The sequence below is a fragment of the Tachyglossus aculeatus genome, chromosome 8, assembly GCF_015852505.1.
Source record: "Tachyglossus aculeatus isolate mTacAcu1 chromosome 8, mTacAcu1.pri, whole genome shotgun sequence".
Classification (NCBI taxonomy): Eukaryota; Metazoa; Chordata; class Mammalia; order Monotremata; family Tachyglossidae; genus Tachyglossus; species Tachyglossus aculeatus.
In genome coordinates, this window is record NC_052073.1 from 10,520,040 (window position 1) to 10,546,668 (window position 26,629).

At 48.4% G+C, this 26,629-nt stretch overlaps 1 protein-coding gene across 1 annotated transcript in view; it reads left to right on the forward strand.

Moving 5' to 3' along the window:
* Nucleotides 1-23,072, forward strand: part of BCAS4 (breast carcinoma amplified sequence 4) — a 67,751-nt gene extending 44,679 nt beyond the window's left edge. The window contains exons 5-6 of the mRNA XM_038750751.1: nt 18,697-18,778; nt 22,564-23,072. Coding sequence (XP_038606679.1) covers nt 18,697-18,778; nt 22,564-22,673 — 192 coding nt within the window. The 3' untranslated portion in view covers nt 22,674-23,072. The remainder of the gene's footprint in view (nt 1-18,696; nt 18,779-22,563) is intronic.
* The last annotated feature ends 3,557 nt before the right edge of the window (nt 23,073-26,629 follow it).

A 26,629-nucleotide genomic window follows, 5' to 3' on the forward strand; every position in this document is an offset into this window, starting at 1 on the left:
GCTAGGTAGGTTTGACCCAAGGTAACTCTCCTCCCGGCTCTCTTTCTCTCCCTCTTCCCCGTGCACACCCCACCCCCCAATTAGTACATTTAACTCCTTCATTCCCAAACTGCCCAGGGCTTTCCTCCTGGGGGGAATTTTTAGGCCTGGGGAATTCCCAACCTTAAGCCAGACAAACTGATTCGCAGTCTCATTCTCTCTCTTCTTCTCTCTCTCTTTCTCATCATTTCCGTCCAGTGAGCAGGGAAACCATCAAAGTCACAGGTGTGGAGTGTGTCAGTCGGTCATATTTATTGAGCACTTACTGTGTGCAGAGCACTCTATGAAACGCTTGGGAGAATACAACGTAGCAAGATACAGACACATTCCCTGCCCACAACGAGCTTACATTCTAGAGGGGGAGACGGACATTAATATAACTAAATAAATTACAGATGTGTACATTAAGTGCTGTGGGACTGGGAGGGGGGATGAATTAAATAGAGCAGGGTGACACAGAAGGGCATGGGAGAAGAGGAAAGGAGGGCTTAGGTAGGGAAGGCCTGTTGGAGGAGATGTGCCTTCAGTAAGGCTTTGAAGGAGACAAGAGTAACTGTCTGCCAGATATGAAGAGGGAGGGTGATCCAGGCCAGAGGCAGGATAATAATAATGATGATGGTATTTGTTAAGCGCTTACTATGTGCAAAGCACAGTTCTAAGTGCTGGGGAGGTTACAAGGTGATCAAGTTGTCCCACAGGGGGCTCACAGTTTTAATCCCCATTTTACAGCTGAGGTAACTGAGAAAAGTGAAATGACTTGCCCAAAGACACACAGCTGACAGTTGGTGGAGTTGGGATTTGAACCTATGACTTCTGACTCCAAAGCCCGGGCTCTTTCCACTGAGCCACAAACAACTCCTCACCCTCCGCTTCAAGGCTGTCCATCCCCTCGCCCCCTCCTACCTCACCTCCTTTCTCTCCTTCTCCAGCCCAGCCCGCACCCTCCACTCCTCTGCCGCTAATCTCCTCACCGTGCCTCGTTCTCTCCTGTCCCGCCATCGACCCCCGGCCCACATCCTCCTCCAGGCCCGGAATGGCCTCCCTCAGCACATCCCCCAAGCTAGCTCTCTTCCTCCCTTCAAAGCCCTATTGAGAGCTCACCTCCTCCAGGAGGCCTTCCCAGACTGAGCCCCCTCCTTCCTCTCCCCTTCGTCTCCCTCTCCATCCCCCCCGCCTTACCTCCTTCCCCTCCCCACAGCACCTGCATATATGTATATATGTTTGTACATATTTATTTCTCTATGTATTTATTTTACTTGTACATATTTATTCTATTTATTTTATTTTGTTAATATGTTTTGTTGTCTGTCCCCCTTCTAGACTGTGAGTCCGCTGTTGGGTAGGGACCGTCTCTACATGTTGCCAACTTGTACTTCCCAAGCGCTTAGTACAGTGCTCTGCACACAGTAAGCGCTCAATAAATACGATTGAATGAATGAATGTAGGCAACAGGTCAGCGGCCAGATAGGTGAGATCGAGGTACAGTGAGAAGGATGGCGTGAGTGGAACAAAGTGTGAGGGCTGGGGTAGTAGTAGGAGGAATAAAGGGGCAAGGTGACTGAGTACTAAATCCCCCAGGTCCAGGTGGCAGAGAAAGGATAGAGGATGGAGTGCCCTAGTAGGTGAGGTAGTTGTTTCTGACCATCTGGACTGCAATTACAGAGACTTAAAGCTTGGAGATCAGTGCCTTCCCCCCCAAGGAAGCTTGGTGAAGTCTGGGCCTGGCCCTGGGCTGAGGTTCAAACTGGTTAGGCTGTGGTTCAGGGCTCTGCCCTGTGCAGGAGAGGGCATGGAGAGGGAGAGGAGCCCCCATCTGGGCCCGGGCTCTGCCCTGTACGGGTGAGGGCATGAAGAGAGAGAGGGAGGAGGAAGAGGGAGAAGGGTAGGGGAGAGGAAGAGGGAGAGAACCTCCTGCAAACTGCAAACTGCAGGCTCTCAGCCCGCCCCCAGGGTGGCTCTTGTCCCAGGCTCTACCTTGTGTGGGTAAGGGCATTCATTCATTCATTCACTCATTCATTCAATCGTATTTATTGAGCACTTACTGTGTGCAGAGCACTGTACTAAGCGCTTGGGAAGTCCAAGTTGGCAACATATAGAGACGGTCCCTACCCAACAGTGGGCTCGCAGTCTAGAAGGGGGAGACAGAGAACAAGGCATGAAGGAGGAGCCCGCTGTTGGGTAGGGACCGTCTCTATATATTGCCAACTTGGACTTCCCAAGCGCTTAGTACAGTGCTCTGCACACAGTAAGTGCTCAATAAATGCGATTGAATGAATGAATGAAAGGAGAGGAAGAGGAGCCTCTCTGAGCTTCAGGCCCTCAGCCCCTGCCCCGAGGGAGGCTCTTGTTCCTCATTCTGCTCTGATTAGATAAGGGCATGAAGAGAGAGGGAGGGAGAGGAGCCCCCCCTGAGCTTCATCATCATCATCAATCATATTTATTGAGCGCTTACTGTGTGCAGAGCACTGTACGAAGCGCTTGGGAAGTACAAGTTGGCAACATATAGAGACAGTCCCTACCCAACAGTGGGCTCACAGTCTAAAAGGGGGAGACAGAGAACAAAACCAAACATTCAGACCCTCAGCCCTTGCCCCCGAGGAGGCCCTGGTACCGGGCTGTAAGTTGTAAGGGTGAGGGCATGAAGAGAAGAGGGAGAAGAGCCTCCGTGAACCTGAGGTCCTCAACTTTGAGAAGCAGCGTGGCTTAGTGGAAAGAGCATGGGCTTGGGAATCAGAGGTCATGGGTTCTAATCCCAGCTCCGCCACTTATCAGCTGTGCGACTCTGGGGAAGTCACTTAACTTCTCTGTGCCTCAGTTACCTCATTTGTAAAATGGAGATTAAGACTGTGAGCTCCCCGTGGGACAACCTGATTACCTTGTGTCTACCCCGGAGTTAGAACAGTGCTTGGCACATAGTAAGTTCTTAACAAATAGGATAATTATTATTAACCTCTGCCCCCGGTAGGCGTGGGCTGTCTCAAAGGCAGGGCGGCACCGCAGCATCCCTCATCGGAGTTAGAGGTCGTGGGTTCTGGTCCCGGCTACGCCATTTGTCTGTTGTGTGACCTTGGACGAGTCACTTAACCAATCAATCAATCAATCAATCGTATTTATTGAGCGCTTACTGTGTGCAGAGCACTGTACTAAGCGCTTGGGAAGTACAAGTTGGCAACATATAGAGACAGTCCCTACCCAACAGTGGGCTCACAGTCTAAAAGGGGGAGACAGAGAACAAAACCAAACATACTAACAAAATAAAATAAATAGAATAGATATGTACAGGTAAAATAAATAAATAGAGTAATAAATATGTACAAACATATATACATATATACAGGTGCTGTGGGGAAGGGAAGGAGGTAAGATGGGGGGATGGAGAGGGGGACGAGGGGGAGAGGAAGGAAGGGGCTCAGTCTGGGAAGGCCTGGGGATTCAGGACTGTGAGTCCCACGTGGGACAAGCTGATTACCTTGTATCTACCCCAGTGTTTAGAACAGTGCTTGGCACAGAGTAAGCGCTTAACAAATACCATCATTATTATTACTGTCATCCATCTGTTGGGCTTCCCGAAACTCTGGCCCCTGAGGCAGCTGCTCCCTGAAGAGGTGGAGCCGCCCCGACCCGGAAGGGGACCCGGCCTGGAGGAGCCCTCACTTAGCTTGGGAACGAGTGGCCCTCACAGCCTGGACGGACCGGTTCTGGGAGGACGATCGAGTGACACAGGGACTCGTTTTTCCTCTAGAGATCAGTGGAGAAAGAAGGAACTCCTCTCCTGCCGCCCCCGGCTCTGGGAACGGTGAGCGCGGGCTGGTCCTTGAGGCCGTTTCCTGTCTGGTGGCCTTAATCGAAAAGGCTCAGAAATGTGAATGAATACAGTCGAAGTGCCAGCCCTTTGTTCTGAGTGCAGGGCTGGCAAAGGGGGCAGTGGAAGGCGGACAGGGTTGGTCACCGGCTCTTGGGAGGGCTGACAGTCTTAATCTCCATTTTACAGATGAGGTAACTGAGGCCTAGAGAAGTTAAGTGACTTACCCAAGGTCACACAGCAGACATGTGGCCGAGTCGGGATTAGAACCTACGTCCTCTGACTCCCAAGCCCATGGTCTTTCCACTAGGCCATGCTGCTTCCCTAAACTAACTGCAGTGACTCTTACTATTCAAGGAGTACCCTTGGGTAATGGTGAGGCCAGATTCCAAGGAAATTCCTTCAAGGACTTTATTTGCAGGCTCTTCCTGGAGTGGGAAAATCTTTGGTAGTAAATTGCTATTGCTAATAATAATAATATTCAATAAGCCCATATATAATACTAATATTCTATAGTTGTCCTTTGCAGTCAAAGAAGACAACACTAGTGGTTTGTGTGTCTGAAAAGGCCAGTGTAGATGCCACAGTTCTGGTCACATTGGCCAACAAAAGGGTTGTCTTTCGTCGTGCTGTCATGTTTGATATTTGCATCACCTGGCACTGGTTTCTGTTTTACCTCGTTTCTTGTTCCTTTAGAAGCTCCTGCTCTTTTAAAAAGAGCTGCTTTATTTTTGCTCACAGTGCGCCATGCTGCTCTATTCTCAGCAGTCCACTCCCAGTCTTGAGCTGGGATGCAGTCTGGTCCCAGGCTTTATTTTGCCCTAAATCGTTTTCTCTTCCCTGCTTGCTTAATGTTCTCGGTCCCAGCTCGCCGTTCAGCTGTTTACTATTCACTTCCCTTGTCCCATCCAGGGAAACTGTGTTAAGGTGAGCCCAGCTTTGACGCTAGGAGACGGACCACATTCCGGCACTCCATTGTGGGTCATCTTGTCTTGCCATTTGATACTGAGTGGGGCCCGACGCTGACGGGACGGCAAAAGGAGCCGGATGTGGTGCCTGTGTGGGGTCCAGGTCTACCAGCCGTAGTGAAGGTCGGACGGTATTACAGCTCTGTAGACTTTTATTGTGGTCTGGAGCTTGTTGCTGCTGTCGCCACTCTCTGACAGTCTCCCAAAGGGATTTGGAATTAAGCCACTCTCTGTTTGACAGTCTCCCAAATTTGGAATTAAGCAATTACTCTGTGCTAAGATCCGAGGTAGATTCAAGGTTATCAGATTGGACACAGCCCCGGTTCCACACGGGACTCACCACCGACCTCATCCCCATTTCACCGATGAAGAAACTGAGGCCCAGAGAAGTTAAGTAGCTTGCCCAAGTCACGTAGCGAGATCAGTGGCAGAGCTGGGTCTTAAAACCCCGGTCTCTTGGCTCTCAATCTGCTGACCCTCCAATAACCACATCGCCTCTAAAAGACCTTCCCTGACTAAGCCCTCAGTTCATTCATTCATTCATACTTATTGAGCACTTACTGTGTGCAGAGCACCGTACCAAGAACTTGGGAGAGTACAATACGATAAACAGACACATTGCCCACAATAAGCTTACAGTCTAGATGCGGAAAGACAGACATCAATACAAATAAATAAATTACAGATATGTACAAAAGTGCTGTGGGGCTGGGAGGGGGGAAGAGAAAAGGGAGCAAGTCAGGGAGATGCAGAAGAGAGTGGGAAAAGAGGAAAAGGGGCTCAATTCCCTATCCGTCCTCTTCTCTGCATCACCTAGGCATTTGTCTCTGTATTCCTTAGGAACTCTGGTGCTCACCCTAGCCCCATATCCTTATATTCTACAATTTCCCCTGTCTGTAATTTATTTTAATGTCCGTCTCCCCCTGTAGACTGAAAGCTGCTTGTGGGCAGAGATTGTGTCCATCAACTCTGGTACTTTCATACAGTGCTCTGCACCCAGTAAGTGCTTAATAAATACCACTAATTGATTGACCTTATCCGACAATATCCATCTGTCGGGGATGGTTATTTTTTTAAGGCATTTGTTAAGCACTTCATTCATTCAGTTGTATTTATTGAGCGCTTACTGTGTGCAGAGCACTGTACTAAGTGCTTGGAAAGTACAATTCAGCGATAAAGAGAGACAGTCCCTGCCCACACCGGGTTTACAGTCTAGAATTACCTTCACATCTTTGTCAGTCAGCTACACCCCACGAAGGCTGCTGGGAAAAGCACCATCATGTCATCATCAATTGTATTTATTGAGCGCTTACTGTGTGCAGAGCACTGTACTATGTCATTCAGTCAGTCAGACAGCTACAGCCCGTGGAAGCTCGCGGTCAAAGCACCATCTCATTGTTCAGTCAGCCATGCCACACAGAGGCTACCGGGATAAGCATCAGTCAGCCAGCTACGCTGCATGGAGGCCGCCGGTAAAAACCCCATCACTCGGTTCGCTCGTTAATCCTGTCTGTGAAGTCTTAAATTAAATGGCTGAGGCTGGGATACCCAAGCTGTAAAAGTCAATGGAACGGCTCTCCCCACTGAAAGCCTGCTTTTCATGATTTGGGAGGAATATAAAATTACGGACTAACGAAGGGATCATGCGTTCAGCGATCTCCCCGCTGGTTTCTCCGATCCGCACACAGAGCCTGCCTCATCAGGAAACCGCCTTCTGTCCTCATCCTTCTTGTGGGATCTAAAAGCTGTAGAAATGAGCATTTCCCAGTGGGCTCTGTATTCCTTCTCGGGTGCCAATTTCTGTCTGCAGAACTTGAGGTGGCTTTCAATTATAATTTGAGCCCACTGTTGGGTAGGGACCATCTCTATATGTTGCCAACTTGTACTTCCCAAGTGCTTAGTACAGTGCTCCGCACACAGTAAGCGCTCAATAAATACGATTGATGATGATGATGATTTGGTACTTAGGAGGGTGCGATAATGTTCAAACTTTTTCTTTTCAATCGTTACCGCCTTCTCCAGGACAGGCCATGCCAGGTTTCTCTGGAATACTGGGGAAAACGTGAATGATGAGTCCTTCCTAGGTGCCAGGCACTGTTCTAAGCGCTGGGGTAAATACACGATAATCAGGTTGGACACGGTCCCCGTTGCTACATGGGGCCTACAGTCTTAATCCAGATGTTCCAGATGCGGTAACTGAGGCACAGAGAAGTGAAGTGACTTGCCCAAGGTCACACAGTGGGCAAGTGGCAGAGCCAAGATTAGAACCCAGCTCCTTCTGACTCTCAGGCCAATGCTCTATCCACTAAGCCATGCTGCTTTTAGACTGTGAGCCCACCGTTGGGTAGGGACTGTCTCTATATGTTGCCAATTTGTACTTCCCAAGCGCTTAGTACAGTGCTCTGCACATAGTAAGTGCTCAATAAATACGATTGATTGATTGATTGCTTCTATGCCTGGAGACATGCGAGAAGGTTTGAGGGGGCCTCTTTGGCTCCCTTTCCCTCTCCCAGAGAGCTTGTGCACCTGAGCAAGACTGTGTAATTGCAGGGTTTCTCAGGGGGTCTCCCTTCATTGGGGTGATGGCAGCCAGTCTGTCACCATCATCATCAATGGCAGCTTTTCTTGAGCCCCGCCTGTGAGCAGAACACTGCACCTGGCATTTGGGAATGGTGGAGAGACCTCAAAGGTGCACAATCAACTTCCACATAATAATAATAATAATAATGATGGCATTTATTAAGTGCTTACTATGTGCAAAGCACTGTTCTAAGCGCTGGGGAGGCTACAAGGGGATCAGGTTGTCCCACGGGGGGCTCACAGTCTTCATCCCCATTTGACAGATGAGGGAACTGAGGCCCAGAGAAGTGAAGTGACTTGCCCAAAGTCACACAGCTGACAATTGGCGGAGCCGGGATTTGAACCTATGACCTCTGACTCCAAAGCCCGGGCTCTTTCCACTGAGCCACTCTGCTTCTCTGTATGTGGGACATGAGGTCCCACCCTCTAGTCAGCCTTGACGCTTTTGCGGACAAGATAAAACCCTGGCTCAGGGTTAAGCCCCCTCCCCAGAGCCCACCCCTCTCCTGAGTCATATGGTTGGAGACCAGAGATTTAGCTATTTCCATATTTTTCTTTCATCTTAAAAATAAGTGATTTATTATTTATCATTAATAATAATAATAATGATGGCATGTATAATAATAATAATAATAGTGGCATTTATAATAATAATAATAATGGCATTTATTAAGTGCTTACTATGTAGAAAGCACTGTTCTAAGCACTGGGGAGGTTACAAGGAGATCAGGTCGTCCCACAGGGGGCTCACAGTCTTAATCCCCACTTTACAGATGAGGGAACTGAGGCACAGAGAAGTTAAGTGACTTGCCCAAAGTCACACAGCTGACAATTGGCAGAGCTGGGATTCGAACCCATGACCCCGACTCCTGACTCTTTCCACTGAGCCACAAGCGCTTACTATGTGCAAAGCACTGTTCTAATAATAATAATAATAATGGTATTAAGCGCTTACTATGTTCAAAGCACTGTTCTAAGCGCTGGGGAGGTTACAAGGTGATCAGGTTGTTCCACGGGGGGCTTACGGTTTTAATCCCCATTTTTACAGGTGAGGTAACTGAGGCACAGAGAAGTGAAGTGACTTGCCCAAAGTCACACAACTGACAAATGGCAGAGCCGGGATTTGAACCCACGACCTCTGACTCCAAAGCCCGGGCTCTTTCCACTGAGCCACGCTGCTTCACATTAGCATTATTAGTATTGTCAGACCCTGTTGTAAACACTGGGGTAGATACAAGTTGATCGGTTTGTACAGTCCATTTCCCACATGAGGCTCGCAGGAGGGTGAACAGGTACTGACTCTCCATTTTACAGATGAGGAAACTGAGGCCCAGATAAGTGACTTACCCAAGGTCATACAGCAGGCAAGTGGCGGAGCTGGTATTAGGACCCAGGCCTGCTGATTCCCAAACCTGTACTCTTTCCTCAAGGCAATGCTGGTCCTCAATGGAATGGAAGGGTCATTTAAGGGGCTAGCCAGCTTTGGGAGTGGTATCGAGCATCCAGTCAGAAGTCTGAAGGGGGGAATAAGGCGAGAGAGAGAGAGGGTGAAGACTCCAAAGGGGAGGCCCATCGTCATATTGCTGCCCTGTTTTATAGGCCTCCAGGAGGCCTTCCCAGACTGAGCCCCTTCCTTCCTCTCCCCCTCGTCCCCCTCTCCATCCCCCCCATCTTACCTCCTTCCCTCCTTCCCTTCCCCACAGCACCTGTATATATGTATATATATGTATATATGTTTGTACATATTTATTACTCTATTTTACTTGTACATATCTATTCTATTTATTTTATTTTGTTAGTATGTTTGGTTTTGTTCTCTGTCTCCCCCTTTTAGACTGTGAGCCCACTGTTGGGTAGGGACTGTCTCAATATGTTGCCAATTTGTACTTCCCAAGCGCTTAGTACAGTGCTCTGCACATAGTAAGCGCTCAATAAATACGATTGATGATGATGATGATGATAAGAATGGGCACGTTTCCGAGGCAGAACGAACCACTGTCACTGCCCTCAAGGACGTCACTGTCTCTCGGAGAGGACAGGGCAAACACAAACCCCAGCATAAGTAAGCATGCCTTACTTACTTACCAGGAGAAGCAGCGTGGCTCAGTGGAAAGAGCACGGTCTTTGGAGTCAGAGTTCATGGGTTCAGATCCTGGCTCCGCCAACTGTCAGCTGTGTGACTTTGGGCAAGTCACTTCACTTCTCTGGGCCTCAGTTCCCTCATCTGTAAAATGGGGATGAAGACTGTGAGCCCCCCGTGGGACAACCTGATCCCCTTGTAACCTCTCCAGCGCTTAGAACAGTGCTTTGCACATAGGAAGCGCTTAATAAATGCCATCATTATTCTTTAGTAAGGATATACGGGTGTCCCAGATTACAGGCACCAACATCCACTTGGACTCTAAGTCTTGCCAGTTGGTTCTTCCTCCATATTTCACAGATCATGGCCTAGCGGTTAGAGCACAGGATTGGGGGTCAGAAGGACCTGGGTTCTATTCCTAGCTCTGCCACTTGTCTACTGTGTGACCTTGGGCAAGTCATTTCACTTCTCTCTGCCTCAGTTCCTTCATCTGTAAAATAGAGCTCACAGTCTTTAATCCCGGAGAAGCAGCGTGGCTCAGTGGAAAGAGCACGGGCTTTGGAGTCAGAGGTCATGGGTTCAAATCCTGACTCCGCCAATTGTCAGCTGTGTGACTTTGGGCAAGTCACTTCTCTGTGCCTCAGTTACCTCATCTGTAAAATGGGGATTAAGACTGTGAGCCCCCCGAGGGACAACCTGATCACCTTGTAACCTCCCCAGCGCTTAGAACAATGCTTAGTAAGTGCTCAATAAAAGCCATCATTATTAATATTATCATTACTATCCCCATATGGGACAGGGACTGTGTTCAACCTGATTAGCTTGTATCTACCACAGTGCTTGGTAAGCACAGTAAGTGCTAAACAAATACTATTATTATTATTATTATTTACCAACCCCCCCACCCTTCCTCTCCATCCTTGTTTAAGCTGTCTTCATCTCCCAGCTGGATTATTCTATCAACCTCCTTCCCAACCTCCCTGTCTCCTGCCTCCTTCATCAACTTGTCCCACTAGCAGGCATCCAGATCACCTTCTTAAAGCATTGTTCAAAAGCCTCACTTCTCACCCCAGAAACCTCCAATGGCTACCCATTTCTCTCTGCATGAGGAAAAACTCCCATCCAGTGGGTTTTAGGTTCTCCAGAGGCTGCTTCCCTGGGATCCATCCGCCCTTTTCTCCCACTGTAGCCCAACCTGCCTCTTCACGGTTGTCAAGTGTGGCATGACTCTCCTATTCCCCCCAACAACATCATTCACCCTCCTCTGCTCCTTGGAGGTCTTTTCCCCCACTCAAATCATCTCACGTTCCAAGCCTCCTCTCAGCCTCAATCCCTAATTATTTATTCATTCAATCATATAATTTAGTGCTTGCTGTGTGCAAAACACTGTACTAAGTGCTTGGGAGAGTACAACATAATAAACAGACACATGACCTGCCCACAGTTAGTCCCTATATACTTGATCATACCTCCCCATCAGACACCTTGGCACTTAGGCACATTTCTGCCCACTTATCTTTATTTAATTGCCTTCCTTTTTATCACTCTTCCTTTGATTCACTCATACTTATTGCACATTTGCAGTTTGTGTCCACGCACCTCCCCCTCTGGGTTGAAAGCTCCTGGCAGGCCTCTTCTGTTGTGTCTTCTCAGGCACATGGTACAGTGATTTGCCTGCAGTAGATGTTCATTAAAAGCTGGTGATAATGAGGACATCTAAGGCCTGGACAACCTCACTGACCGTGCGAAGAGGCAGGGAAACAGTCAGGACCAGGAGGGGAAAACCCATAGTGGGAAGCCAATTATCTGAACAGAGGGAAACCAGGACCAGGTAAAAAAAAAAAAAAAATGTCCAGTTCTCCAAGCAAAACAAGGTGAGTTTCTGTTGTGGAGCCTAACTAAATCTAAACTTTTGACTATTTGAACTAGCCTCAGCTCTGATAGTACCATATTGACTTGCTTATTTGCTTCCACTGCATAATTTCCCCACCCGGATTTTTGAGGAGGAAATAGTAGATATCTGTGGTACTCCATAATTGGCAGCAGTGACATAAAGGAAATGAGAGGAGAAGGAGCAGAACACTGCCTAGAGCCAGTCAGTTGTATTTATTGAGCACTTACTGTATGCAGAGTACTGTACTAAGTGTTTGGGAGAGTACAGTATAACAATATAACGGACACATCCCTTTCCCACAATGAGCGTACAGTCTGGAGGGGGAGGCAGATATTAATGTAAATAAATAAAATTACAGATTTGTACGTAAGGGCCGTGGGGCTGGGAAGGGGGGAATGTGTAAAGGGAGCAAGTCAGGGCGATGCAAAAGGGAGTGGGAGAAGAGAAAAGGAAGGCTTAATTAGGGAAGGCCTCTTAGAGGAGATATGCTTTCAAATTAGGCTTTGAAGCGGGGGAGAGTCAGCTGGATATGAAGAGGGAGGGATATGCAGGCCAGAGGCAGGACGTGGGCGAGAGGTCGGTGGTGAGCTAGGCAAGATCGAGGTACAGTGAGAAGGTTAGCGTTAGAGGAGCCAAGTGTGTGGGTTGGGTTGGAGTAAGAGAGTAGTGAAGTGTGGTAGGATGATTGCTTTAAAGCCGATGGTAAGGAGTTTCTATTTGCTGCGGAGGTGGATGGGCAACCACTGGAGAGTTCTTCAGGAGTGAGGAAACATGGACTGAACCGTCTGGACTCGGGAGAGACAGGAGGCAGGGAGGTCAGCAAGGAGGCTGATAGAGTAATCAAGGCCAGATAGGATAAGTGCTTGGATTAACATGGTAGCCGTTTGGATGGAGAGGAAAGGGAGGATTTTTTGCGATATTGTGAAGGTCAAAATGACAGGATTTAGTGATTGACTGAATATGTGGGCTGAATGAGAGAGAGGAGATAAAGATAATGCTAGTGTTATGGGGTTGTGAGACAGGAAGGAAGGATCCCTTCAGTGATGGGGAAGTCGGGGGAAGGACAGAGTTTGGTTGGGAAGATAAGGATTTCTGTGGAGTCTGTGAGCCCGTTGTTGGGTAGGGACCGTCTCTATATGTTGCCAACTTGCACTTCCGAAACGCTTAGTACGGTGCTCTGCACACAGTAAGCCCTCGATAAATACGATTGAATGAATGAATGAATGAGTCCAGTTGCATAGGGAAATGAGTTTCTCCTTTGAAGCTGGCTCACTCTTGGGAAGAAAAGGGAAGTGGGGTGGATCATTCACTAAGTGCCTATGGTATACAGCATTTGGAAAAGTGCAGTATAAGTAAAAAAGACGCAGTGAGTCTCAAGTGTCCTCTTACCTTCCTCTTCCTCTCCCCTCTCCTTCTCCCATTTCCACTCTTCTGCTGCCCTTATTGCTAGACTTAATTCTGATATGACCCCACATAACTCCCCATCTCTCAGGTGAGAAAATTATGCCAAAAAGTGGGATGATTTTGCCAGTAAATATGGAATTCCTAAGTGAACTTGGCAGAGGAGTGAGCTTTTGGCTTCAGCGAGCCCCTGGCCCTCAGTTGCTTTGGCCCCGGGCCGAGGATGGCTGAGCTCTTTCTCCGGGACATGGGTCCCAGGCCCAGGCTGCTGCTCGCTGAGGTGTCAGGTTTCTGGACCTGCCCCATTGTTCAGGTTTGGGTGGGTTTTTTTTCTCCACTGCTGCCTGAGGTGGCTTTCGTCAGAGGTGACTTTTTAACCCGAACACGAGTTAATTTTCTGAAAAATCCTCCAGACCCACGTGGCACTTTTCAGGGGGACTCCTATTTTGGGAGCTTGTTGAGGTGATGTGCTGACTGCTCTATTTGTCAGGAAAGGGGCAGTGGGGATCCGGGAAGGCCATAGTGTGAGTGAAGAGGTCACTCTTACACGTTTTTTTATGGTATTTGTTAAGCACTTACTATGTGCTAGGCACTATACTAAGCACTGGGTTAGATACAAGCTAATCAGGTTGGACACAGTTCATATCCTATAGGGAGCTCACAGTATTAATCCCCATTTTACAGATGAGGTAACTGAAGCACAGAGAAGTTAAATTGCCCAAGTTCACACAGTAGACTAGTGGCAGAGCTGGGATTAGAATCCACATCCCTCTGGCTCCCACGCCTGTGCTCTATCCACTAGGCCACACTGCTTCCTACGCTACTTATGTTCTGGACTGAGTGAAGGGGCATACTGGGAGCTTGGTAACCACGAATCTAACACCGCCAAGTGGAAACGGAGGATGGCATTCTGCTCTCAAAACCCCTTGAAACCCAAATGACCCAACACTTTCTGAACAGCCCACACTGGGGAGAGGCCGACACCCACTCTGGAGTAGCTTATCCTTCGAACAAGTTGGAATGAAATGAGTTTGTCATGTTGGGGTGATATGGGGCTGCCATAAAGAGGCAGGTCAAGTAAGATGGTTTCCCTTGCCCCTTCCGTCTCCCCATCTCCTGTCCTTCCTCCCTTTTAGCCTGGCAGCCCCTGTCAAGTTTTGTTGGCTACCACATCGATAGGCTGTCTAATCAATCAATCAATCGTGTTTATTGAGCGCTTACTGCGTGCAGAGCACTGTACTAAGCGCTTGGGAAGTACAAGTTGGCAACATATAGAGACAGTCCCTACCCAACAGTGGGCTCACAGTCTAAAAGACTAACGTGGAACAGGGGCAGGAGATAGGGAGGCTCACAGCGGCTGCATAAAGCCATTAAGAGTTACGTGCAACAATGTGTGTGCAGAGTGGTTGCTGCTTTCCATCAATGTCATTTACTGAGTGCTTACTGTGTGCAGAGCACTATACTAAGCATTTGGAGAGTACAGTTCAATAGAGTTGGTAAACCCGTTCCATGCCCACAAGGAGCAAATGTTAATCAGTAACAGTAGTCAGAAGTCTTGGATATCTTCTCCATGAAACCTTCCCTGGTTAAACAATCTTCTCCCCATCCTGTTCTCCCTCCCTTCTGCAGTGCTTATGCACTTGGGACTGTACCGTCGAAGCATAGCAATCAATCAGTGATATTTACTGAGCGCTTACTGATGTACCAGAATGATTGCAGGTGGAGGTGGGGCTTTCTGGGAGAGATGCGTCCGTAGCGTCGCTATGGGTCAGAGACGACTTGGTGGCATAAGAGAAGACAAGACTGGATGCAGAGAATTGTACTGAGCATTTGGGATAATACGATGAGTAGGTAAACAGGATCCCTTCCCGCAAGGAGCTTAAGGATGAGAGCGGGAGACAGACATTAAAATAAATCACAGATGGAGAGGTTCAGAAATGCTGTGGGTTGTGGTGAAAATCAAAGGACTTAAGGGTTACAGCCCCAAGCACATAGGCGATACAGAAGGGAAGGCCAATAGGGAAATTGAGGGCTTAGTCAGGGAAGGTCTGTTGGAGGAGATGTGATTTGAAAAATGGGGAGTGATGGTCTGTTGGATATGAATGGGAAGGGAGTTCCAGGCCAAAAGGAGGGCGTGGGCCAGGGGTTGGCGACAAAAAACAGATGAGATCGTGGTACAGTAAATAGCTTGGCTTTAGAAGAGTCGTCTGTAGGCTGGGTTGGAGTAGGAGATCAGCAAAGTAAGGTAGGAGCGGGAGAGCTGATTGAGTGGTTTAAAGCTTTTAAGGAGTTTCTGTGCATTGCGGGAGGTGGATGGGTAACCACTGCAGGTTCTTGAGTGGGGAGATGTGGACTGAACAGTTTTTTAGAAAAATGATCTGGGCAGCAGAATGAAGTAAGGACTGGAGTGAGGAAAGACTGGAGGCAGGGAGGTCAGCGAGTAGGCTGATGCGGTAATCGAGGTGGGACAGGATGGTAGCAGCTTGGATGGAGAGGAAAGGGCAGATTTTAATGATACTGTGAAGGTAGAGCCACAGGATTTGGTGACTGATCGAATATGTGAGTTGTTCGAGAGGTGAGTCGAGGATAATGCCAAGGTTATGGGTTTGTGAGATAGAGGGAATAGTGGGGTTGTCTACGGTTATGGAGAAGTCTGGCGGGGGGCAGGGTTTGGGCGGGGAGATGGAGAGCTCTGTTTTGGCCATGTTTAGTTTGAGGTGTTGGTGGGACATCCAAATAGAAATGTCTTGAAGGCAGGAGGAAATACAAGACAGCAGAGAAGGAGAGCAGTCAGGGACGGAGGGATTGATTTGGGAATCATCCGTGTAGAGATGGTAGTTGAAGCTGTGGGAGCCCATGAGTTCTCCCAGGAAGTGGGTGTAGATGGAGACTATGGAGGTGATCTAGAACTGTGACTTGAGGCTCTTATGTACATATGAGCATTTATATATGTATCTTTATATGTTGATTCTCATAAATGCAATTTATTTTAACGTCTGTCTTCCCCACCCTGCATTATAAACTACTTGAAGGCAGGGATCGTGTCTACCAACACCATCGCTTGTTTCCAAGCACTTAGTACAGTATTCTTCAAAGAGTAAGCACTCAATTTATTTTTAATACTAGAAAAATGATTGATTGATCGACTTTTTTATTTTAAATACCAGAAGTGGCACTTACTGAGCACCCACTTGTTGCGATGCTGTCGAGGGACTTGGACAGTACAGGATCTAGAAGCGAGACATTCATTCTCTACAAGGCGGCTACGCAGAGGCAGGTTTGAGGCAGCTGAGTTTTGGGTGATGAAGCCAGGCTGGCGAAAGCTTCATAAAGGTCCCTCTCAGGAGGCTACTTTTAGACTGTGAGCCCGCTGTTGGGTAGGGACTGTCTCTATATGTTGCCAACTTGTACTTCCCAAGCGCTTAGTACAGTGATCTGCACACAGTAAGCGCTCAATAAATATGATTGATTGATTGATTGATTTGGGGCTGAAGGACAGGCTAGCCAGGGCCAGCATCTTCTCAGCTGCCTCAGCCTTGGGGCAGGGACGAGAGGGGCTCATTCCGGAAACTCGTGCAAGGCAGCAGCCAGAGACTAAAGAGGGTGGGCTGGACGCATTCAAGACACCAGATTTCTTGTCCAGGCTTGACTGCTCCGTGCCTCTTTTCTGAGCCCCCTGTATCGGATCTAATGCATGGCCTAGTGGATAGAGCACAGACCTGGGATTCAGAGGGTCCTGGGTTCTAAATCTGGCTCTGCCACTTGTCTGCTGTGTGACTTTGGGTAAGTCACTTCACTTCTGTGCCTCAGTTATCTCACCTGCAAAATGGGGATTAAGACTGTGCGCCCCACGTGGGACAGGGACTGTGTCCAACCTGATTTGTATTCATTCCAGCGCTTAATACAGTACCTGGCACACAGTAAGCGCTTAACAAATACAATTAGTGTTGTATTCCCCCTTCTAGACTGTGAGCCCACTGTTGGGTAGGGACCGTCTCTATATAGAACAGTGCTTTGCACATAGTAAGCGCTTAAATGCCATTATTATTATTATTATATGTTGCCAACTTGTACTTCCCAAGCACTTAGTACAGTGCTCTGCACACAGTAAGCGCTCAATAAATACGATTGATTGAATTAGTATTATTGTATCTAACCTGGCACTTAGTGCTTAACAAATATTATTGTTATTGTTATTATTATTATATCTAGCCTCACCACACAGGGACTAGGGAAGCACAGTTTTGTTTTAGACATCTGCAAAAGGCTTGGAACTTTTCAGAGCTCGGAGGCTAAGTCAACACGGCATGATATTGTTGAGATTCGTTAGAGCGAATGTCAAAAGACCAACCGCCATCTCGGCGCTACGTTTTCCAGGTAATATTCTTCCTGGCTTTTAATTAGCACTCCTGCAACACTGACTAATTAATCTTCACCCCCCTCCTCCTGGGTAAAGCCAGGACCGCGATCAGCTGTTGGCAGACGTGGGGATGGGGAAGCAGCGTGGCTCGATGGAAAGAGCCCGGGCTTTGGAGTCAGAGATCATGGGTTCAAATCCCGGCTCTGCCAACTGTCAGCTGTGTGACTTTGGGCAAGTCGCTTCACTTCTCTGTGCCTCAGTTACCTCATCTGTGAAATGGGGATTAAAACTGTGAGCCCCCTGTGGGACAACTTGACCACCTTGTAACCTCCCCCAGTGCTTAGAACAGTGCTTTGCACATAGTAAGCACTTAACAAATGCCATCATCATCATCATCCTTACTCAACTGGTTCTGAGTGCAGCTGCTGGGGGCTCAGTTCTTCCCGCCCGCGGGCTTACCTGGCGCCTGGGTTGCACCATCATCATCATCATCATCAATCGTATTTATTGAGCGCTTACTGTGTGCAGAGCACTGTACTAAGCGCTTGGGAAGTACAAGTTGGCAACATCAGGTTCGGTGGGAATGCTCTTTCTCTCTCTTCCCCTCCCTCCCTCATTCTTGCTTACATTTTCCCTCTCCTCATTCTCCCTCTCTCATTCTCGTCTTCTCCCTCTCATTCTCGCTCTCTCCCTCTCTCATTCTTGCCTTCTCCCTTTCTCCTTTCATTCCTGCTCTTTCTCTCTCCCATTTGCTCTCTTTCTCTGGATTCCCTCAGTCCTAAGGAGCCTGGAAAGCGGACCAGAGTGCTCAGTCTGTACTCACCCTCCTGTGCCAGTTCTCTGGGAGCCCAGCGTTTTCGGAACGAAGAATAGAGGACAGAACAGAGCCACCTGGCTCTTTCCCAGGCCCTGATGCTGCCTCTGGCCAGCTATGGGTTGGCTTCAGTAGCCAGGTTTCAGGTTTCTGAGGAGCCCAAGAGCCAGGGGTTGCCGGCCTGCAAGCTGACCCCTCCCCGGCCCATTGTCTGGTGAGGTTTATGGGAGGGATGGAGAGGGGGCTCGGCATAGCAGCCTTCAAGGGCATCTTGGGCAAAATTAGGAAACACAGCATCGCTGGTATGGGATGATCAGCCCTTCTGGAACGAGGAACATCCCCCGATCCAGGCCAGAGGGAAGAGGCCAGTGGTGAGGTGACCAGCGGGGGCAGGTCCACAACAGTCCACAGATCGTCACCCCCTTTCCAAACGAAAACAGCAGAAACCACAGATCCCAAGCGACTAGCCTGGGAAGGTCAGGGAGGGCCAGAGGCCCCAGAACAACCCTCAGGGCAGCCTCGTCCTCTCATTATCTAAAGCAGCGGCCACCACTGCGACACCCCCATGAAGCCACTGAACTAGCCAACGCCTGGGACCGTGACTTGGGAGCCTCCTGGGAGGAGTGCAACCCAGTAAACGCTGCGTGATTCGTTCCTCAGTCTGGTGCCGGTTGGGGTTTTGATGTCTCTCCCCTTGGCATTTATCCAGGAGAAAAACCACGCCGGAACTCTGACCGGATCATTTTCTTTCGTTTCAGAAGCCGTCGCCACCAACCCAGCCAACCTACGAACTCCCGACACTCTACAGAACCGAAGACTATTTCCCTATGAATTATGGAGGTACAGAGTATTAAACCCAATAATGTGCTATACGTATTCCTCTCCTGGCTTGGCAATGATCCCACGGGACAATTTTCCCCTCACTAACGTTAGAAAACTAAATGCCCTCAAAGTCTTTTCAACCTGTCCCCTCTTCCCTCTCCCTGGGCCCCGCTACTCTCTCTCATCACAACCCTTTGAAGGAGCAGTTCACTGTGGGTGTTTGAGCAAAATTGAGGAGGGGTCACTGGATGGTTTCTGTGTGAATTAAGAAGGCATTACTTTTACTGGCATTACTTTTACTGCCTGACCATTCTTTATATCAAGGGAATGAAGACATTCAAGTTAAGCTTGCTGAAGGTGATTTGAAAGGGAAGAAATGGAATTGGGATTTTTTTGGTTTCTGAAAGGGATTTTAACGGTTTTTTTGGTCCTGTGTATCCTCAGTGGGGTCTCTTGAAAGTTGGTTAATTCTGTTAATTTGCTTAAATGAATCCAAGTCATGTTTGTTTTGCCCAAATCTATATAAATAGCCTCAAAACATCTCATATCGATCAAGGTGGCAGAAAATGGGTGTCAGCTACTTGATGATGATGGCATTTGTTAAGCGCTTACCCTGTGCAAAGCACTGTTCTAAGCGCTGGAGAGGTTACGAGGTGATCAGGTTGTCCCTGGGTGGGGAGGGGCCTCACAGTTTTAATCCTCATTTTACAGATGAGGTCACTGAGGCACAGAGAAGTGACTTGCCCAAAGTCACACAGCTGACAGTTGGCAGAGCTGGGATTTGAACCCATGACCTCTGACTCCAAAGCCCGTGCTCTTTCCACTGAGCCACGCTGCTTCTCCAGCGTGCTTCTTCTTATATCTCGTGGGTCGGTTTATCTTTCAGAGGACTGTTTGTTATTGTTACAAGAGTAGCCTGATTCCTCTAGGAGTATCTTTTTATGGTATTTGTTAAGCGCTTACCATTTGCCAAGCACTGTAGTAAGCGCTGGGGTAGATAAAAGATACTCAGGCTGGCTATCACCCCTCTACCTCTTGGGACTCACAGTCTAAGTTGGAGGGAGTAGGGTTTAATCCCTATTTTACAGGTGAGGAAACTGATGAACAGGTGAAGTAACTTGTCCCAGGTCACACAGCAGACAAGTGGCAGAGTTGGAATTAGAACCCAGGACCTCGGACTCTCAGGCCCGTGATTTTTCCCCTGGGTCATGTTGCTTCTCTATCTTCTCCTGCTGAGAGCTCACCTCCTCCAGGAGGCCTTCCCAGACTGAGCCCCTTCCTTCCTCTCCCCCTCGTCCCCCTCTCCATCCTCCCATCTTACCTCCTTCTCTTCCCCACAGCAACTGTATATATGTTTGTACATATTTATTACTCTATTTATTCATTTTACTTGTACATATCTATTCTATTTATTTTATTTTGTTAGTATGTTTGGTTTTGTTCTGTCTCCCCCTTTTAGACTGTGAGCCCACTGTTGGGTAGGGACTGTCTCTATATGTTGCCAACTTGTACTTCCTAAGCACTTAGTACAGTGCTCTGCACACAGTAAGCGCTCAATAAATACGATTGATTGATTGGTTAGGGTGTTAGAATTTAGACCAAAAGTCCTCTGCCTTTGCAACCAAAAGGCCTCTGCCTTTGCAACCAAAAAGGATTGGTTATGTGTCACTTAGGCCAGACTCCAAGAATCGAACTTGGTTTCCTGGGGTCCAGAGTCGGTCCCAGGTTGTTGCCCTGTCCTTTTAACCTCTCAAAATCAAGCCAGCTTTCACCTTTGCTCCCTGAATAGTGGTGGGTTCTTCCCGGGAACTCTGTAAACTGGCTTCCAGGAATAACACTAGCTGCTCATATACGCTGAGATGGATTGGCTTAGGTGCATTAGAAATCGAAGGAAACTGAAAGGTAGGGCAGCCAAGTTGGAAAAGCACGTTAGCAGCGGCACCAGAAATGAAAGGGGATATTCCTTCCAGGGGACGCTTGGCAAACCCCAACTTAGCCGATCAATCGAAGGTATTTATCGAGTGCTTACTCTGTGCAGATTGCTGAACTAAGCGCTTGGGAGAGTACAAGAGTCAGAGGATCTGGGTTCTAATCCTGGCTCTGACACGTGTTTGCTGTGTGACCTCAGGCAAGTCACCTAACTTATCTATGCCTCAGTTACTTCATCTGTCCAACAGGGATTACCTCCTGCTCCCTCCTAGTTAGACTGTGAGCCCCATGTAAGATAGGGACTGTTTCCAACCTGATTAACTTTTACCCACCCCAGTGCTTAGAACAGTGCTTGGCACATAGTAAGCATCTAACAAGTACCATATTTATTACAAGCGCTTGGGAGAGTCCAACTTAATATCCTAACAATAATGATAATATTATTAGGTACTTATGATGTGCTGAGCCCTGGGGTAGATGCAAGAGTCCCTGTCCCATGCAGTGTTCACAGTCTAGGACGGAAGAAGGGCAGGTAGCTTACCCCCATTTGACAGGTGAGGAAACTGAGGCTCAGAGCAGTTACATTACTTCTCTCATGCCTCATGAAAGGTCAGGGACAGAGCTGGGACTAGAACCCAAGTTTCCTGACTCTCAGGCTCTCGTGCTCTTTTGCTTAGGTCGCACTGCGCCTGATTTTTAAAGGCGAGGGGAAAGGTCAGTCAGCACAGTTCAGATCATCCACAACCAGGGCCTAGAATTCTTCTCGCAAATACCACTCGCACCGGAAAACGGTGGCAACAAAAAACAAAATGATCGAGGCCTTTATTTTCTTGATGCGGTTTGGGTAGTACTTGAAGGAACACCTTCTCTCTCTCCCCTACTGTCTCGGTCTTCACTGAGTGGCTGTACCAATTCAGGGAAGCTTGTCCGGTCTTGCTGGTAGACTTAAAGTGATGGTGAGGCCCAAGAACAGCGGGGGTAGGCCTCTCCTGGAGTCTCGGGGAGCAGGGAGTAACCTGCCAAAGGAGCGGGCTCTGCTTCGGTGAAGCGGCCTTCTGGCTTTAGCGCTCTCTAAGAGGGGCCTGGGACAGAACTCAACAGTATTGAGCACCTGCTGTGGGCAGAGCATTGTGATAATAATAATAATGATGGCATTTGTTAAGTGCTTACTATGTGCAAAGCGCTTAGGAGAGTACCAGAGAATTCGTAGACACAGTCCCCGCCCTCAAGGCGCTTGTAATCTAGAGGGGGAAGACAGACATTAAAATAAATTACAGGGACAAGGAAGCAAGACTGTAGAGATAGATACCTAAATATTACCTGGAGGCAAAGAGGGGACATGTATCTATGTGCTTAGGTGATGCAGGAGTGCAAGTTGGGGGGAAAAAGGGATGACAGATGGATCAGGAAGGCCTCCTGGAAGACATGTGATTTCTCAGAAGGGCTTCGAAGGTGAGGAGAGCAGTGGTCCAGCAGATGGGAAGGAAGAGGATGTCCAGGTAGATGGGAGGGCAGGAACAAGAGATTGACAGAAAGAGCAAGGGCCCGGCTTCTAATCCCGGCTCGGCCACTTGCTTGCCGTGTGGCCTTGTGCAAGTCACTTATCTGTGCCTCAGTTTCCTCATCCAAAAAATAGGGATGGAATACCTTACCTGTTTTCCCTTCCCCATTGACTGTGAGCCTCCGATAATCAGGTCAGACACAGTCCCCGTCCCATCTTGTACCTATCCCGGTGTTTAAAACAATGCTTGACACATAATAAATGCTTAACACAATCACAATTATTATTAATATGGAGGGGTGGGGGTGGGGTAAGTAACCCCAAAAGGAGGAAGTTCGGGCCATCATTCGAAGCCTGCTTTTTCCATCAACAGGGCCAAGAAGGAGGGCATTGGCTCTGAACGTGAAATCATCAGTCCTACCTGGGCCTCGAGTCCAGCCAGGAAGAGCTCTCACCTCCGGCAGACTGGGAAACAGTGACTGAATGAATCTCCATTTTGCAGATGAGAAAAAGGAGGCACAGAGAAGCTAAGTGACTTGCCCAAGATCACACCACAGGCAAGTTCCCTCATCCAGATCATGACCATTAGGGTCACCCCAGGAGGGGGAAAAATGGGATCCGTGTTTCTCCTGCGGATCACATGGAAGTTCTTAAAGCATTTCCCTAATGTTGCCTCTTATTTCTGCCTCTTATTGGAGTAAATCTCCGGCCCTCGCTCGCCGGCCTCAGTCCGTTTATCCTGTCGTACTTCAGATGGGCTGGGCCTGTTGGAACTTCCTGGACCTTCCCTCAGGCTGAATCTCAAGATTGGCTCACTTGGCAGTTTGCTTGGGCCATTCTTTGGTCAGGAAGAGTTTAGGCTGAGAAACCCCTCTTGAATTCCTACCCCCCCACAATCTAAAAGGCCAGGCAGTTTTACTCCATTCCTTTTGGAAGAGAAAATCAATTCCCATAATGAGGAGGATTTGTATCATCCTTTCCCCCTGCCCAGAGAGGTCTCCATTACAGGTTCGCCCCAACCCTTTCTCGGTTTTGGGGGGTGGGGGGCGGTGCGGGGGGGACCCATTGACTCCTTGGGTCTACTAGAAAGCAAGTCCTTTTCCCCAGGGGAGCCAAGCACCGGCTCAGGCTGTCGACAAGAAGTGACACGTTGCACAATGGCCCCTCCATCCAGGGAGTAAATCTTGGGAGTAAAGCATATGGCGCCATCTACACTCACGATCGACAAACCAACACATCAAAGAGGGAGCCTTGGGGGACAGCTGCTCCTTGCAAAAACTTGTATTTATATACGCAGATGGACATATGGGGAGTTCTAGGTTAACAGGGTGGGCAGACAGAATGGGAAAATTTGAGCACTAATTGATATTCCTTTTGGATCTCCACTCGAGCAAGGACAAGCCTGACGATTCAAGATGGGGTGAGGAAATCAGGCCCAGCCAATGCCTCTCCCCTTAGGTCCAGGAGGTTCGTGGGACTTTCTGCTGCTTCTGGGGAAGATTTCTTAAGAAAACACTTCCCCAGACAGAGTGACTGTGAATCCCGGAGTCGTTCCCTTGGGGAAACGACTGCCCTAGCAGAGTCCTGGGGACTGCAGTTCCTTAAGGCTGGGGGTCTCCAGCAAGAGTATTTTAGTGCTCCAGCCCTGTCACTCTCTCCTTGAGTGGGAACAAAGGGGAAAAACAAAGAACTGACAGCATTGAGGGGTGTAAAAACATTGTGGCAAGGGCGGCCACCACCGTGGACTGGCGATTGCCTGCAGCTCTACGTATAGACTGAAAGCTCGTTATGGGCAGGGAACGTGTCTGCTAATTCATTCAATTAAATCATATTTATTGAGCGTTTACTGAGTGCAGAGCACTGGACTAAGTGCTTGGGAAGTACAAGTTGGCAACATACAGAGACGGTCCCTATCCAACAACGGGCTCTGTTGTATCATGCTCGCCCAAGTGCTTTGCACATAGTAAGCGTTCCATAAATACCACTGATTGATTTATGGTGGGCCCCTCGGGCAAATCCCTGGTGCCCTCCCATCCAGACAGTCTGAGGCCAGGGGGTAGGGACCAGACCCCCAGCCAACCCAGACCAAGGACCTGTCCTCTCCGGCACACCCGTCCTCTTGACCCGGAATCGCTGCTGTGGCCAGACGCAGAGAAAGCTAAACGCAAGTCACGCAGCTCTTTCTTTTGTCCCAATTTTGGAGGTTTCCAAGGCAGGGTTTGCTGTCTGTCTTTAGGCTCCCAGCTGGCTCTTCCCCATACTCAGCTGGCCCTGGGGCTGCAGCGAATGCTGGCAACCAAGGGGCCAGCAAGGACGATTTTTAATTTTTATGCTCCTAAACGGGCCACTACAACCAACGCACATGAAAACAACATTCGGATTGATTTTTTTTTCTCATCGGAAGGGGTGAACCTAGTTTCGAGGGAAGGATTCGGCCCCTTCATATGTGAAAGGTGTACTAATTGATAAGCGTGTTTTCCGGCCTCTCCTTAAAAATCACTGATTACAGTTAAAAAGGACTTGGGTCTGTAGCCAACGTTAAGTACAAACCTGCTCGGTCTGTTCTAAACCTGACTTTTCTGCAGAAATTGCCAAAGTATTTTTTTTTAAGCTTTCAAATGTTAGTCCCAGTTTTTGATTAGTTTTTCTTTCGGCCACTTGTCAGTCAGGAAAAGCAGCATGGCCTAGTGGGAAGAGCACAGGCCTGGGATCCAGCGCTTAGAACAGTGCTTTGCACATAGTAACCGCTTAAATGCCATCATTATTATTATTATTATTATTCAGAGGACCTCGGTTCTAATCCCCACTCTGCCACTTATCTACTCTGTGACCTTGGGAATCACTTCACTTCTCTTTGCCTCAGTAACCTCATTTGCAAAATGGGAAAGACCGTGAGCCCCATGTGGGACACTGCATTGTGTCCAACCTGATTAGCTTATATCTACCCCAGTGCTTAGTATTTTTGCCTGGCACATAGTAAGTGCTTAATACCCATTTTTTAAAAATCCATCAACTGTAATTATAAAGTGTTTACTATGTGCAAAACACTGTGTGTATATATCTATATAGATATAGATATATATCTATATATAGATAGGTGCAGAACACTGTGTATCTAGATATATATCTATATCTATATATCAGATAGATAGGTAGATCTGTTAAGCACTTGGGAAAATACAACCAGAGTTAGACACGATCCCTGCCCACAAGGAGCTTACAGTCAACAGGGGGACACAGACATTAAAACAGATTAAGGACAGGGGAAATACAGTAGTTGTCATGTTTCAAAAAAATTCCTCTTGGTAAGCATTTGGCATTCAGTTCCCATTTCAGCTAAGAGCCCTGCACAGACTGAAAAATCTCAGCTCAGCCTGGACCCCAACTCGCAAGGGAAAGGCCCAGATTTAGCCCTCAGTGCTCACAGCCACCTTGGTGGCTGCTGGGGCCCAACAAACGCACCCAGATTATTCCCCTTGCCCCAAGATCGGCAATGCCAAGCCACTCCATCCCTTGCCCCTCTAAGAAGGGCCCTCGATTAATTCAGTCCGAGTGCATTCATTCATTCAATCGTATTAAGTGCTTACCTTGTGCAGAGCACTACACTAAGCACGTACAGTGTACTAAGCACGTCGGGGGAGTACAGTAGAGTAAGAAAATCATTAGTCATCGTGGAAGGAATCAACTAAACGCCGGAGAAATACCTTTTTGGAACTTCAGGCAGAGGCTCGGATGCATCAGAGGGGCAGTGCAGGAATCCTACAGACCAGACGGATTTTCTGCAGCGAAGGGTTGGGGGACGATAGAAGGGCCCGCACTTGCCCGCTCCTAAAACCCCACCTCAGACATGTCACCCAAGGACAGCGTGTTTTCAAAAACATGCTGGTACACCACACAGAAATAGGAATCCTCTAGACTGTAAGCTCCTCGAGGGCAGGGATCGTGTCTGCCAACCTCGTTGTAACGTACTCTCCCAAATAAGCGCTCCACAAATACCCTCGATTGACCGTTTCTTCTGAAACACTCAAAACAGCGGTTAGAGATGGAGCTCACGTACGTTATAAAGACGGCTTCGCGAGCCTTCTTCGAACGGAGTCGCTCCGTTGCCGCATCCAGCGGACTGAGAAAACAGCCTCGTCGTTCCATGCGACACACTTACCGGCTCGCTCGGACCAGTCCACCCCATCCGGGGGTTCGGCAGACACCGGCGTTCGTTCCGTTTGCCAAAAAGAGAGGGTGAGCACCACCTCCTTTCGAGAAAAAGCGTGGCTTAGTGGATAGAACATGGGCCTGGGAATCAGAAAGACCTGGGTTCTAATTCTGGCTGCTGTGTGACCTTGGGCAAATCGGTTGACTTCTCTGTGCCTCAGTTACCTCATCTGTAAAATAGGGATTAAGACAGGGACTGTGTCCAACCCGATTAACTTGGATCTACCCCA